This window comes from Nerophis lumbriciformis, linkage group LG03 (assembly GCF_033978685.3).
Source record: "Nerophis lumbriciformis linkage group LG03, RoL_Nlum_v2.1, whole genome shotgun sequence".
NCBI classification, from domain to species: Eukaryota; Metazoa; Chordata; class Actinopteri; order Syngnathiformes; family Syngnathidae; genus Nerophis; species Nerophis lumbriciformis.
Genome location: NC_084550.2, coordinates 11,537,013 through 11,554,172, shown reverse-complemented (window position 1 = coordinate 11,554,172; position 17,160 = coordinate 11,537,013). Strand labels below are relative to the sequence as shown.

General features: G+C 38.7%; 1 protein-coding gene across 6 annotated transcripts in view; it reads left to right on the top strand.

The window, feature by feature from the left end:
- The window catches only part of pdlim5a (PDZ and LIM domain 5a), a 147,479-nt gene that overhangs the window by 123,331 nt on the left and 6,988 nt on the right, over positions 1–17,160 (top strand). For all 6 annotated transcript variants that reach the window (XM_061933540.2, XM_061933553.2, XM_061933547.2 and 3 more), the window contains 3 exons: positions 4,040–4,116; positions 12,593–12,788; positions 15,467–15,647. In XM_061933540.2, the coding sequence (XP_061789524.1) occupies positions 4,040–4,116; positions 12,593–12,788; positions 15,467–15,647 (454 nt within the window). The remainder of the gene's footprint in view (positions 1–4,039; positions 4,117–12,592; positions 12,789–15,466; positions 15,648–17,160) is intronic.

Here is a 17,160-nt window from a genome sequence, read left to right as displayed (position 1 = left end):
CGCGACCCGACCTCGGATAAGCGGAAGAAGATGGATGGATGGATGGAAATCCCAGTTATTATTATTATTATTATATATGCACACCAAGGACGGGACGAGGTGAAAATTTGCCAATGATACTCGAACTTGCTTTATTAATGATATATTTATTCAAATAAAGCATTCTTTCTCCTCTGTTGACAGCTGTGTTGGCGCTAGGAATTTTCAAAATGAAAAAAAAAAAGGGGTCCCACAGTAAATTTTTGGGGTCCCACTTTTTTGTAAGCGTTTTGGAAACAAATGATAAATGTATTCATTGTCCTGTCATATCTCACATTCTATATTGTGTTTTGGAAAAAGGTTGTCAAACGTTACTTAATTCATTAAAAAAGATAATAAAACAGAAAACAAATGTGTATACATATGTAAATGTATTCAGTTATAAACATTCTTTCACTTTCTTCTTTCTTTCATGGATCTGAACTTTACCGCTGCTGGTAGTTTTTTCTATGTTTTTATTTAATAAGTTGTAGGTGTATTTATTTCAGTAAAAAAGTGTAAAAAGTGTTTTGCTTGGGTCATGAAATGATGATAATGGTGTGCCAGGGCATACATACATTTTATATTTAGCGCTTAAATCCCTGGAGTCTACATACCTGCTAACTACTCCGGTTTTCCCGTAATTAGTACGGTTTTCATCAAGCTATTCCGGGTTACGGTTGCAGTGATAAAAAATACGGTTTTTCATTAATTAAAAAAAAAATTTTTTTTTAAAGTGTTATTCACGAAATCGCGTAACAACAATGACAATCGACACTGCTTCCCATAACTTCCTATCGAGCCATTCCGAATGCCATGTGCGAAGCTATTTATAGCACCGCTGCCAAGCACGAGGCACCAGTTGCCATTGTTTCCAAACGAGCGAACGATCATGGAATCAGCCGGAGAAAAATCGCAAACGAGTCTTAAACCGAAAAGAAAACTGCAGTCATTCCGTGAAGAATATTCAAAAGCCTATCCGGGAATAATTATCCGTTCCAAAAAGGGTGAAAACTACGCAAATTGCACCTTGTGCAGACAAGATTTTTCGATCGGACACGGAGGAATTAGCGATGTAAAAGACCACGTTGGGACAAAAAAACACAAGTTTAATGCCGTTGCTAGCGATACAAGTGGAAAACTTTAAACGTTTTTCGTCGCCCAAACAGATTCTTTGGATGTGATAAATGCCGAAGTTTTTTTTACGGAGGCAATAATTGAGCATGGACTTCCAATCGCACTGGCTGATCACATGGGACAGTTATTTCGGAAAATGTTTCCCGACTCGAAAATCGCCAAAAAATATGGATGTGGTCGAACCAAAACATCAAACATTATTCAGTGTCTTGGAACAGAATCCTCAAAAAGTATCGCCGATGTCATGAAGACGGAACCATTTAGCATGTCGACTGACGGCAGCACCGATTATGACGATGTAAAACTGTACCCCATTTGTGAAAGCATAAATAGTATAAACACTTTTAACAGTATAATATACTGTTAAAAGTGTTTATACTATTTATGCTTTCAAGTCCAAGTTGAAGAAATCTTGTTAAATGTTGACAGCATAACTACCAAAATACAGAAGTATGTCCTTAATATTTTTGCAGTGCTATCTCTGTTGAAAAGTTAAAATGATTACATTAAAGATGTGATGTGCCACTTTTCAAGTGTCTGATGGCTTAAATTAATTTTCATTAATTTTTCATATTTTGAATTCTTTTGAAAGGCTTACAAAAAAAACTACATTTGAATTGTAATTTCATGCTATTGACAGGACTATTAATTTTAATGAAGTTAGCTTACCATGTTTACAGTATGATAATTGTGATAGAAATGTGAATTTTAGGCACAGAATATTTTTTACAATTGAACAAGGCAGTAGATTATACAAGCTTGGACAGAAAGTTAATAATGACACCAATTTTTTTTTTTAATGGAATTGTTTAGTGCTGTTTTACCATTTGTTTACTGTAAAAAGTGTTTATACTGTTTATACTTTCAATTAACAAATTGAAGTCTTGTGAAAGGTTGACAGGATAACTGGCATTAACTGTCAAAATAATTTCAAACTATTGAAGTTAGCTTACAGAATAAACATGTCAATCAACCCAGATGATTTTTGCTGTAATATTTTTGTTTTGAAAAGTCACTGTGACTGATAGAAAAGTGATGGTTTTAGCAACATTTTAACCTGTCTGAATGCTAATAATCATTTTGGACCCTGGCTACTAGGTTTTTCTGATTTCAAAAGTTGGCAGGTATGAGTCTACATCAACTTCAGATCTATCCCTCATTTCAAAATGTTTTATTTTTTTCATGTTGTTTTTTTGTTTGTTTGTTTTCCGCCCTTTTTTGTCAAACAAAGCTATGCTTTTTATGGCAAACACACAAAATATGCAAAATCTTCCACCAAAAATATTTTTCAAAGTGGAATATTTGATGTGAAGTAATGGGAACCTTGGATAGGTCAATAATTCGTAATAACATTGATTTTGATTCAATATATATTTTTGAGCAGTGACAGTTTGAAAGAAAAAAAAACTGTTTTGTTTTAATTAGTCAACATTGCAACTTTTTCTAAAATACATTTAACCTTTAAGCTTTTTTATTTCGCTTTTGTTATGTTTTTGTTTATTTTAATAGTATTTTTAGAATGTGCCGTGGGCCTTTAAAACATTAGCCGCAAATGGCCTCCGGGGCACACTTTTGACACCCCTGCTATAGATAATAAAAAATTAAATCTGATAAATCTATGGATAAAAAGCAGAGCCTGGCGACGCATGCGCGTTTATCATAACTCTCTCGCTCTCTCTCTGTCTCTGCCCCTCCCTCACAATTTGTTTTGTTTTTAACCCCTTCTTAACCCTGAACGTACATTGAAAATACACGCAACCCTAACTCAAAATGCCGGACATTTGAGGCATTTAAGAAACTCCGTCCGGACAGCCCCGCAAAAGAGGACATGTCCGGGGAAAAGAGGACGTATGGTTAGTCTATCAAATATGGTACGAAAAGTGATAGCAAAGAAGCAGTTAGTGAAGTAAATATCAATAACACAGAAATGACAATGGACATTATTGCACTACAAATGGAGTAATACAAATACCAATATATGTAGCACTATTGATAATGAATTATAACAATAATTACCTCTATTATCAACAATATAATTGCTTCAAATGCAACAATACATATAAGTAATGATAACTTGAATTACAAAAGAAAGCAGATAAATAGAGGGGAAGAAAGAGAAGCAAACTGTATTAACCTTGTAGATTGTTATAGTAACAATAGACTTCCATGCGTTTCCAAGTTGTCATCCGTTTTGACGTGTAGAATAGCGCCTGGAGCACAATAGTTCGATATGTCTGGGAACGCGACCGACGTATAATCCTTGATATCACTCGACAAATCTTTTGTTGATAAAGTATAGGGGATTTATTCCATTGTATAGTTTGATTTTTTTGCTGGTATCAGATTTTTGGAGGAAGATTTAAGTCTCTTTTGTACTCATCTTAGCTTGGTTGACCACCACTGGTTTCACTTTCGGCAAGAAGTCACCGTGTCGGGATACAGGCAATTCCTACTAAAGCAGACCGAAGAAGGCTGCTTTTTTCCTTTTTTTAAAACAATTTAAAATTACAGGCATAGAGAGTAAAAATGTAGTTGTAAGAATGATCTAAAATAAACAAAAACTCTAATTAAAAAAATCAATAAATCTAACAGTCACAGCAATGCATAGTATTAGTAACATACTGCAATTGCTTGGTCACTTGTTGCTAGGCAGAGTTGGTAGAACAGGAAGTCAACACACACACACTAAGACAATGAACTAAAAGAAACAGAAGAAGAAACAGTAAGTATTATAGGACAAGTTCACGTCTAAATATTTCACCTACAGCTGCTCTGCATTACATATAAGATGCATACTATATTGTAAGGAAAACAATGGCATCTGGTGGTGTAACTTTATGTAATCATTTCGTTTGCAATATACGTTGTCTTTTTTTTTACACAGTGAAAATGAGCCGGAACCCAGCAGCCATGATTTCGCCACTGTCAAGACGATGATAAAAGCACCCACAGCAACCCACGGTAAATTTGTGTGAGCGTGTGTGCGTGTGTGTGTTGTCACATAGCATTGATTGGTCACAACATTAGGTATACCTTCATAATCCAATCTAACACATACAGTACAGCGCTTGCATTGGATCTCATTAGATTAGATCGTGCAGGTGTACCTAATGTAATGGTTGGAGAGTCACAGCATGAACTCAGTATGTTTAATACGGTAATACCAATTAAAACAAGTCCATCGGAAATATTTTGAATTGTTTTTACTGTGATCTGTCAAGCGTTTTCGTTTGACGTTTCAAATGACCATAATAATAATTGATATGTTGAACGTTTTCAATGATTTACGTAGCATAGTTAAACACGTAGACATTCAGTTACTTTATGTCAGGCTTGTCCCTGACAGTTTGGTGAAGTTTTAGTTTTTCCTCTGTCATTTCCTGTCAACGCTCTTATTTTGGTTATTTCCTCATTGTCTCCCTGAGTGCCGCTTCCCCTCAGCTGCGGCTGATTGGCACCTGGCCACACCTGGTGTCAATCAGCCAGCTGCTATTTAAACCTGCCTTCCCCTCCAGTCAGTGCTGGATTATTGTCGCTAATACTTGTTGTCACTACTACCTGTCATAATACTTGTCGTTGTAGCTCTGTCTACTTTTGTTCACTCTGCTCATGTCATAGTTCCTTCGTGTCACAGTAAGTGTTTTTGTTTCTTGTCGACAGTTAGCCTTTGTGCTATTTTAGTTCATAGCCAAGTTTGTTCTCCGCCTTGTGCGCCTTTTGTTTGTACCCTTTTGTTTGTTTTTTTGCCATAGTGATAAATTAAATCATGTTTTCCCGCACAATGCCTTCCGCCTTCTCTGCATCTTGGGGTTCGTCACCTACACACTCTGACACTTTAAAGTGTTTTTGGTTTAATACGTAAGTACAGTAAGTACACTGCAAAAAGTCAGTGTTCAAAAACAAGAAAAAAAAATACAAAAATTAGAGGTATTTTATTTGAACTAAGCAAAATTATAGAACAAGAAAATTTGGCTTGTCAAGACTTTCCAAAACAAGTAAAATTAGCTAACCTCAATGAACCCAAAAATACCTTAAAATAAGTACCGTATTCTTCGGAGTATAAGTCGCACCGGCCGAAAATGCATAATAAAGAAGGAAATAAACATATATAAGCCGCACTGGAGTATAAGTCGCATTTTTGGGGGAAATTTATTTGATAAAAGCCAACACCAAGAATAGACATTTAAAAGGCAATTTAAAATAAATAAAGAATAGTGAACAACAGGCTGAATAAGTGTACGTTATATGAGGCATAAATAACCAACTGGTATGTTAACGTAACATATTATGGTAAGAGTCATTCAAATAACTATAACATATAGAACATGCTATACGTTTACCAAACAATCTGTCACTCCTAATCGCTAAATCCCATGAAATCTTATACGTCTAGTCTCTTACGTGAATGAGATAAATAATATTATTTGATATTTTACGGTAAATGTGTTAATAATTTCACACATAAGTCGCTCCTGAGTATAAGTCGCACCCCCGACCAAACTATGAAAAAAACTGCGACTTATAGTCCGAAAAATACGGTATATTCTCACTAATAACAACTGTACTACTATATGAGTACGTATTTTCTATTGTTTCATTGAAAATAAAAGAGCAAAGTCCATTTGGCTGTCATCTGTTTTAATTATGAGACACAATTGTGTCAAAGTCATGATTTTTTTTTTTTTACATCTTTGAAATAAGAAATGATTACTTTAAAAAAGTAGTTTTATACTTGTGAGTGTTGATGACACAGCTTTGCAACAGTTGATATTCTATTTTCAAGCATGTATTACTCAATATAGGTCATACAATCTCAGCAACAAGCTGTAATATCTTACTGAGATCATTTAGGACCAAAACCCTTAAAACAAGGGTTGGAATTGGGGGTTAAATCGCCAAAAATCATTCCCGGGCGTGGCAACCGCTGCTGCTCACTGCTCCCCTCACCTCCCAGGGGGTGATCAAGGGTGATGGGTCAAATGCAGAGAATAATTTCGCCATCATTGGTACTTTAACTTTTAACTTTAACTTTAATATCTTACTGAGATCATTTAAGACCAAAACCCTTAAAACAAGTAAAACACTCTAACATAAAATCTGCTTAGTGAGAAGAATTATCTTATCAGACAGAAAATAAGCAAATATCACCCTCATTGGAGATATTTAATCTTACTTAGATTTCAGTTTTTGCAGTGTAGGAAGGGGATTCATTTGGTCCCATTCTTTGCGGTTTACCTGACACATGAAATGTGACAAATTTAGGGCGTGCGCTATCCGCTTTAGCCGCCAGATGGCAGTAGAGTGCTGAATTTGTTCAAACGGGTTTTGTGGCAATTGCAACTTCGACCACAGCGTCAGTTGCTGTGTAGAGTGGCACTTTCCATCATTTTCAGCAGACTGCATTGCAAAATGATTACACGAGATCCAACTAAGGAATCCCTTCCCTACTGTATCACTTAGTACACGGCAAAAACTGAAATCTAAGTAAGATTAAATATCTCAAATAAGGGTGATATTTGCTTATTTTCTGTCTGATAAGATAATTCTTCTCACTAAGCAGATTTTATGTTAGAGTGTTTTACTTGTTTTAAGGGTTTTGGTCCTAAATGATCTCAGTAAGATATTACAGCTTGTTGCTGAGATTTGATGACCTATATCATACTTGCCAACCCTCCCGGATTTTCCGGGAGACTCCCGAAATTCAGCGCCTCTCCCGAAAACCTCCCGGGACAAATTTTCTCCCGAAAAACTCCGAAATTCAGGCGGACTCAGGTCCGTAATAACAAATATTTTATTTGAGTATTAACCCACAATTTAAACAGCATACCTGCCCAATCACGTTATAACTGTAGAATGATGGAGGGCGAGTTCTTGGTTTCTTATGTGGGTTTATTGTTAGGCAGTTTCATTAACGTCCTCCGAGTGCGGCAACAACACACAACAACAGCAGTCACGTTTTTCGTCTACCGTAAAGCAGTTCGTCTGCCGTAAACAGCAATGTTGTGACACTCTTAAACAGGACAATACTGCCATCTAGTGCATTTGATGAAAGCACTTTTGTGTGTGCCACACATCAATGCATCATCAGAGACAGGGTGTTCAGCATGGTTAGAAAAATAGTGACAGAGAATAGAACAAGGATGGACAATTCAACCCTTAACTCAACAATGAGTAGATGAGTGTTATGTGTGTGTATATGTGTAAATAAATGAACACTGAAATTCAAGTATTTATTGTATATATATATATATATATATATATATATATATATATATATATATATATATATATATATAGATATATATATATAGATATATATATATATATATATATATATATATATATATATATATATATATGAAATACTTGACTTGGTGAATTCTAGCTGTAACTATACTCCTCCCCTTTTAGCCACGCCTCCAACCACGCCCCCGCCCCACCCCGACCACGCCCACTCCTACCCCCCTACCCCCACCTCCCGAAATCGGAGGTCTCAAGGTTGGCAAGTATGACCTATATTGAGTAAAACATGCTTGAAACTAGAATATCAACTTTTGCAAAGCTGTGTCATCAACACTCACAAGTATAAAACTACTTTTTTATAAGTAATAATTTCTTACTTCAAGCATGAAAAAAAAAAATCATGATGCCGAGCGCATATCATTATGTCAAGATAATGGCACTAGCATTTACTTCATTTAAGAATATTTTTCAACATATTGAGCAAAAGGTCTCTTTTTTCTACCAAGAAAAGTGCACTTGTTATTAGTGAGAATATACTTATTTTAAGGTATTTTTGGGTTCATTGAGGTTAGCTAATTTTACTTGTTTTGGAAAGTCTTGACAAGCCAAATTTTTTTGTTCTATTGGCAGATAATTTTGCTTAGTTCAAATAAAATACCCCTCATTTTTGTATTTTTTTTTTCTTGTTTTTGAACACTGGCTTTTTGCAGTGTATAATTATATTCATTGCTTTTTTTTTTTTTACTTTTTTGTACTTGTGTTGATAAATATAGTCCTCACAATTATTTCTCATTTGAGAAAAGTTCAATTATAAATCAGGCGGGGAGTAAAAGGGATTTACTGCCGTCCTCCTGCTTGTTATTGCAGCCAGTTAGCGAAGAGGGAAAAAAGGCTTATTTTCCGAGAATGACTTTCCCCCTCCCCCTTTCTTGTCTCCCTTAGACGCAGCAGCTCTATTCTGTCACAAAGATAATATTTATTAAAGTGAGGAGTTGGGTGTAAGGTTTTAAGGTGCAAGGCACAGAGCGACACTATTAGAACACGTTTGGTTCAGACTAAGAGTGAAATGAAAGGGATACATTTTATATTTGTTTGGTTTAGTGACTGTAAGTCACACACCAGTCTGTCGCCCTGATAGAATTGCCTCGTAAAAGCGGCCAGGCACCACGGGGACCCTGCCTGCCTCATGAAAATATACTGCAGGCCGTATAGTGACCCAAAAAACGTAGTAAGTTGCTCACTTTTTTTTTTAAAGTCACGGAGGTAAACCCTGTGCTGATTTTCAGCCCTCCAGCCATATCTGGTAACTTAAGGTGCATTGTATAACAAAAAATGTATTATCATGACTGTGATGATCTCAAGCCGTCGTGTGGGTTCCAAGGACCACCAAGCACAGACATTCTGCGAGCAGGTGTAGACTTCTTTATTTTTCAATAAGAAAAAGTCTCTTGCCGCTTTCACTGCTCGCTCCTCGGTTCGCTTTTCAGCCTTCCGCGTCGTCTGCGTCCGCCTCTCGCTCTCTTCCGCGCTGCATGTGTTGCTGATCGCTCTCCAACTTCTTCTGCCCCGTCGTTCTCGGCTGCCGTCCTTTTACACACTGAGAGGGGATTACTCAATTGTGCCCAGGTGCGCGATCCACACACCTGATCTTGTTTGCGGCGTCGAACCCGGCGCGACCCGCCTCGCTGCTCGCTCGCCGTCCACGCCTCCTCGCCGCCATCTTGGAGTGGGCTCCGTTGTGCCCTGCCTCGCTGTAGGGAATTTCTCTTAGCCAATCAAACAGTAATGACAACAATGAAAAGGGCCATTTAAAAATAACCCTTATTATAAATGAGGTCAATCAATCAATCAATCAATGTTTATTTATGTAGCCCTAAATCACAAGTGTCTCAAAGGGCTGCTGCACAAGCCACAACGACATCCTCGGTTCAGATCCCACATCAGGGCAAGGAAAAACTCAACCCAGTGGGATGACAATGAGAGTCCATAGTGGATCTAACATAATAGTGTGAGAGTCCAGTCCACAGTGGATCTAACATAATAGTGAGATAGTACAGTCCATAGTGGATCTAACATAATAGTGTAAGAGTCCAGTCCAATGTGGATCTAACATAATAGTGAGAGTCCAGTTCATAGTGGATCTAACATAATAGTGAGATAGTCCAGTCCATAGTGGATCTAACATAATAGTGTGAGAGTCCAGTCCATAGTGCATCTAACATAGTAGTGTGAGAGTCCAGTCCATAGTGGATCTAACATAATAGTGAGAGAGTCCAGTCCATAGTGGGTCTAACATAATAGTGTGAGAGTCCAGTCCATAGTGGATCTAACATAATAGTGAGAATCCAGTCCATAGTGGATCCAACATAATAGTGAGAGTCCAGTTCATAGTGGATCTAACATAATAGTGAGAATCCAGTCCATAGTGGATCCAACATAATAGTGAGAGTCCAGTTCATAGTGGATCCAACATAATTGTGAGAATCCAGTCCATAGTGGATCTAACATAATAGTGAGAATCCAGTCCATAGTGGATCGAACATAATAGTGAGAATCCAGTCCATAGTGGATCTAACATAATAGTGAGAGTCCAGTCCATAGTGGATCGAACATAATAGTGAGAGTCCAGTCCATAGTGGATCGAACATAATAGTGAGAGTCCAGTCCATAGTGGGGCCAGCAGGAGACCATCCCGAGCGGAGATGGGTCAGCAGCGCAGAGATGTCCCCAACCGATGTACAGGCGGTCCACCCCGGGTCCCGACTCTGGACAGCTAGCACGTCATCCGTGGCCACCGAACCTGTGTCCCACCCTCCACAAGGGAGAGGGGGGCAGAGGAGAAAAGAAAAGAAACGGCAGATCAACTGGTCTAAAAGGGGGGTCTATTTAAAGGCTAGTTTTAAGATGGGACTTAAATGCTTCTACTGAGGCAGCATCTCTAACTGTTACCGGGAGGGCATTCCATAGTACTGGAGCCCGAATAGAAAACGCTCTATAGCTCGCAGACTTTTTTTGGGCTCTGGGAATCACTAATAAGCCAGAGTTCTTTGAACGCAGATTTCTTGCCGGGACATATGGTACAATACAATCGACAAGATAAACTGGAGCTAGACCGTGTAGTATTTTATACGTAAGTAGTAAAACCTTAAAGTCACATCTTAAGTGCACAGGAAGCCAGTGCAGGTGAGCCAGTATAGGTATATGTATATAAAGGTATATACAGTATAGGTATATGTATATATGTATATAAAGGTATATACAGTATAGGCGTAATATGATCAAACTTTCTCGTTCTTGTCAAAAGTCTAGCAGCCGCATTTTGTACCAACTGTAATCTTTTAATGCTAGACATAGGGAGACCCGAAAATAATACGTTACAGTAATCGAGACGAGACGTAATGAACGCATGAATAATGATCTCAGCGTCGCTGGTGGACAAAATGGAACGAATTTTAGCGATATTACGGAGATGAAAGAAGGCCGTTTTAGTAACACTCTTAATGTGTGATTCAAACGAGAGAGTTGGGTGGAAGATAATAGGTAATAGTATTTACTATTACCGCGTCTGTCCTGCACGTGGAGGATCAAAGACCATGTTCAGCCAGGTGTTTGAACCGAGGGAGCTGTCTTTTTGCAGTATGCGGCGGGAATGTCTCTTTTCCAAGACTGATGTGGAAAATAAATTTTTGTGACAACGCCCATAAGCCCGCGTTGCCGACCCCTGCTGGGTGTGTGGACGGCGGGGTCAAAGGTCCAACAACTTGCACACCTGGAAGACACACATGCACACACACTTATCTGTTGAGGCCGAGATCGACCTCCAATCCCCATGGGAAGTAGAAATAATCCATTCCAGGGTCAAACTGTTACAATCAAGGTTTTGACATTCTTAACTGTCAAGTGTAAAAAGAAGTTAACCACGGTAAAAACTAGAGATGCCCGATAATGGCTTTTTTGCCGATATTACGATATTGTCCAACTCTTAATTACCGATTCCGATATCAACCGATACAGTCGTGGAATTAACATATTATTATGCCTAATTTTGTTGTGATGCCCCGCTGGATGCATTAAACAATGTAACAAGGTTTTCCAAAATAAATCAACTCAAGTTATGGAAAAAAATGCCAACATGGCACTGCCATATTTATTATTGAAGTCACAAAGTGCATTATTTTTTTTTAACATGCATCAAAACAGCAGCTTGGAATTTGGGACATGTTGAGGTGGGGGGATAGGGGGTAGCGGGGGGTGTATATTGTAGCGTCCCGGAAGAGTTAGTGCTGCAAGGGGTTCTGGGTATTTGTTCTGTTGTGTTTATGTTGTGCTACGGTGCGGATGTTCTGCCGAAATGTGTTTGTCATTCTTGTTTGGTGTGGGTTCACAGTGTGGCGCATATTTGTAACAGTGTTAAAGTTGTTTATACGGCCACCCTCAGTGTGACCTGTATGGCTGTTGACCAAGTATGTTTGCATTCACTTGTGTGTGTGAAAAGCTGTAAATATTATGTAATTGGGCCGGCACGCAAAGGCAGTGCCTTTAAGGTTTATTGGCGCTTTGTACTTCTCCATACGTCCTTGTATCACTCCGTACAGCAGCGTTTTAAAAAGTCATAAATTTTACTTTTTGAAACCGATACCGATAATTTCCGCTATTACATTTTAAAGCATTTATCGGCCGATAATATCGGCAGTCCGATATTATCGGACATCTCTACAATCAACCACAGATGCATTTCAGCTGTGCGTATCAGCCTTCAAAAATGAAAACAGGCGTTTAGGAAATGTGTCCTTTGTCAACTTACAAATGTCATTTATATAAAGATTGAACAATTTTGGTCCCGGTATTGACCCCTGGGGTACGCCGACGGATATATTTAGCGTTGTGGCGTTTGTGTTTTGCATAACAAACGAAAAAAAGACATCGGAAACAACATAGACTAAACATTGCTGGATGCTGTTTCTCAGAAGGATAAAGTAGCATAAAGATATGAAGACAACAACCATCCATCCATCCATTTTCTACCCCTTGTCCCTTTCGTGGGGGGTCCTGGAGCCTATCTCGGACTGCCGATATTATCGGCCGATAATATCGGCAGTCCGATATTATCGGACATCTCTAGTAAAAACATTCTTAGTGACCAATGTCATAACAACTTAGGAGTTTCATGCATGTCCTTCTCGTCCTCCCACAGGTGTTGCTCCCCAGTCCGGTCTGATCGCACCGTCCTTTGGTATGAAGTCTAACGGCACTGCGCCCAGGTGTCCCGCCCCGGTCCGACCCGTGCCTCAGCCCCACCCTAAAGACGAGGACACGCTGGTCCAAATGGCGGAACACTTCCCTGCCGGAACTCGAACGCCCATGTGTGCACACTGCAACATGGTCATCAGGTGAGGGAGGTGGAGGGGGGGTGGGCGAAATCTTTTTTTGCATGATTACAGGTTTGTTAGTTTTGGAGGTACCTAACATTACGTTTGCACAATTCAGCGTGGCTGAAACAGAGTAGGGAGAAGCAGAGCTCTCTCAGTCTAAGCAATTACTTCCTGTTAAATAACTGACTAGTTCAGTGGTTCTCAAACTTTTTTCCCCAAGTACTTGGCTCTTCAAATACCACCATGATGACCAAACATTAAAATACAGTAGCTGAGTAGGCCTACGTAATTATTAGAAACAAGTTTTATTTAGCAAGTATATTTGATATTTTTGGCCACTGTAACATTTCATACTGTTTGAACAGTAACACTGTGTTTGACTATAGCAGGGGTCGGCAACCCAAAATGTTGAAAGAGCCATATTGAACCAAAAATACAAAAACAAATCTGTCTGGAGCCGCAAAAAAATAAAAGCCATGTTACATACAGATAGTGTGTCATGAGATATAAATTGAATTAAGAGGACTTAAAGGAAACTAAATTACCTCAAATATAGCTACAAATGAGGCATAATGATGCAATATGTACATATAGCTAGCCTAAATAGCATGTTAGCATCGATTAGCTTGCAGTCATGCAGTGACCAAATATGTCTGATTAGCACTCCACACAAGTCAATAACATCAACAAAACTCACCTTTCATGCACAACCTTAAAAGTTTGGTGGACAAAATGAGACAGAAAAAGAAGTGGCATAAAACACGTCCTAGAAAGTCGGAGAAAGTTATACATGTAAACAAACTACGGTGAGTTCAAGGACCGCCAAAATTAGTAGGAAAAAACGGCGCTCGCCAAATACTCGAATCAGTGAAGCATGTTTAATACAAACAGTGTGCTTTATAACAATTAGGGAGGTTTGTGTCATGTTTGTCCTCCCACAGGAACCATATTAAAACAAAAAATATATTTTTTCCCCCTCATCTTTTTCCATTGTTCATACATTTTTGAAAAAGCTCCAGAGAGCCACTAGGGCGGCGCTAAAGAGCCGCGGGTTGCCGACCCCTGGACTATAGGATAATAAAACACTGTTCTTTATTCAAGTGATTCTTTGACGTACGACCAGATGGAGCCATTGCACCATTAGTGGAGTACGTACCACAGTTTGAGAATTGCTGATTAGACTGTGTAATTAAATAAATAACAGATATCACCAGGGTCAACATATCACAAATAATTTGCTTAGAAAAAGTTTGGACACACCTTCTCATTCAATGCATTTTCTTTATTTTCATGACTATTTACATTGTAGATTGTCACTGAAGGCATCAAGACTATGAATGAACACATGTGGAGTTATGTACTTCACAAAACAAGGTGAAATACCGTATTTTTCGGACTATAAGTCACAGTTTTTTTCATAGTTCAAAAAACCGACAACATTCTTCTTGGGACCATTTTTCAACCTGAGGTAGTCCGAAAAAGAAGCTCCAGGAAGGAGGCGGCGGCCGACCTTACAGTAAAGCAGTTTGATTGGCAACAGTGCGATTTATGTATGTTTTTTTCCTTCTTTATTATGCATTTTCGCCAGGTGCGACTTATTTTCCGGTGCGACTTATACTCCGAAAAATACGGTAACTAAAAACATATTTTATATTCTAGTTTCTTCAAAATAGCCACCCTTTGTTCTGATGACTTTTTTGCACACTCTTGGCATTCTCTCCATGAGCTTCAAGCACACCTGTGAAGTAAAAAAAACATTTCAGGTGGCTATTTTGAAGAAACGAGAATATAAAACGTGTTTTCAGTTATTTCACCTTTTTTTTGTTTACCATACCATACCATATTAACTTTATTTATAAAGCCCTTTAGAAACAACCACAGTTAAAGAACAAAGGGCTGTACACCACAAAGAAATAGAACAGACTAAAAATAACATTTAAGTTTGTTAAGTACATAACTCCACATGTGTTCATTCATAGTTGTGATACCTTCAGTGACAATCTACAATGTGAATAGTCATGAAAATAAAGAACACGAATTGAATGAGAAGGTGTGTCCAAACTTTTGGCCTGTACTTGTTATGATCCGCTGCCCGGATCATAGTCTGTTTAAGTTTTTCGAGTCACTTGTGTTTTCTGTTAGTTTTGGTTCCTGTTTATGCACCTCTGAGTTTGTTACCATGGCTACGTATTAGTTTCACCTGCCTCTTGTGTTCGGGACGTGCACCTGTTTGTAATCAAGAGACATTATTTAAGCCTGCCTTTGCCAGTCAGTCGGTCTGGCTTCTTTGTTTGCGTCACGCTACTGTTACGTAAGTTTTGCTTGTCTCCTAGCCCCTGCTAGTGATCTCTAGTAGTAGCCTTAGCTTCAGGTGCGATCGCCACCTTGTTCCGTCGGTTTGTTTTCTGTTTTCTGTTAATTTCTGATTAAATCATGTTCCTACCTGCAAGTCCTGTCCAGAGTCGTCCGTTTGCATCCTGGGAGAACAAACCTCGCGGTAAGCTGCAACCCCATCGTAACAGTACTGTAGGTACAAAGATATGTTGAATAAAACATGAAGTAGCGGCTTCCTCCAAATATGCTGACCCTGGTGATACCTGTTGTTTATTTCACTGGTGTTGTCCAAAGGTGTGTCCAAACTTTCGGCCTGTACTGTATATATATTTTTGATTTATGATCTTCTTTCCTTCCTTCAGAGGGCCATTTTTGGTCGCAATGGGTAAGTCGTGGCATAAAGAAGAGTTTAACTGCGTCCACTGCCACACGTCCCTGGCAGACATTGGCTTCGTGGAAGAACAAGGTTGTGTTTACTGCGAGCACTGCTACGAAGACTTCTTTGCTCCCACCTGCAGCCGCTGCCAGGCCAAGATACTCGGGGTGAGACACTCACCTTCTCTGGAGTCTAGTGTTGAATGATTTGGGATTATTATCTGAGGTTCTTTTCATACTAAAATAAGACACTTTGAAATGTTTTACTTAGTAGGGATGGAACGCTTTATGATCAAATCTGAACCGTTCGGTTGACCCAGTTCTTCTCAAAGTGGGGGAGAGGAACGTGCTTTATCAGTATCATGCAGTATCATGCTTCAAACCCAAAACCTTTGCACTCCAAAATGTGCTCATTAATGCTGTTAACCCTGACTTCTTCTTTTTGATTAAAGACAATATATAAGCACTAGAGATGTCCGATAATGGCTTTTTTGCCGATATCCGATATTCCGGTATTGTCCAACTCTTAATTAGCGATATCAACCGATACCAATATATACAGTCGTGGAATTATTAACACATTATTATGCCTAATTTTGTTGTGATGCCCCGCTGGATGCATTAAACAATGTAACAAGGTTTTCCAAAATAAATCAACTCAAGTTATGGAAAAAAATGCCAACATGGCACTGCCATATTTATTATTGAAGTCACAAAGTGCATTATTTTTTTTAACATGCCTCAAAACAGCAGCTTGGAATTTGGGACATGCTCTCCCTGAGAGAGCATGAGGAGGTTGAGGTCGGGGGTAGGGGGGGGTTGAGGTGTGTTTGTGGGGGTAGGAGGTAGCAGGGGGTGTATATTGTAGCGTCCCGGAAAAGTTAGTGCTGCAAGGGGTTCTGGGTATTTGTTCTGTTGTGTTTATGTTGTGTTACGGTGCGGATGTTCTCCCGAAATGTGTTTGTCATTCTTGTTTGGTGTGGTTTCACAGTGTGGCGCATATTTGTAACAGTGTTAAAGTTGTTTATACGGCCACCCTCAGTGTGACCTGAATGGCTTTTGACCAAGTATGAATTGCATTCACTTGTGTGTGTGTGAAAAGCCGTAGATATTATGTGACTAGGCCGGCACGCAAAGTCAGTGCCTTTAAGGTACTTAAGGTACTTCTCCCTACGTCCGTGTACACAGTGGCGTTTTAAAAAGTCATACATTTTACTTTAACTGGATAAACTTTGTCAAATGATATGAAAGCATGCATTAATTACAAAGATTATTATCAAGGCTCAGGTCAGGCTGATTCAATTTTTTTAATACAAATCAAATACCGTATACTGCAAAAGAAGGGAGTCATAAAAATTTAGGACAAATACATTAACATACAATTACGAAGTGCTAAAATAAATAACTAAATAAGTAATATTAATATATGAAAAAAAAATCTTACATAAACTGTCAATAAAACCAAAATGCAAAAGAAAATACAGCTTCACAGCTTTAGTCCTAATTTTTGCGTTTAAGAAATGTCTCTATGACTTTAGCTCCAGACTTCTTCTGTTTGTTTGCTATTGTCATTACTGCCACAAGTGGTGGAAAAGCGTATTACAATTGGGTGCTGCTGCGGCCTAAACGGGCCACCGACCTAGAAATGGATGTTTTTTTGGCGGCCCTTTAGGGGGAGCTC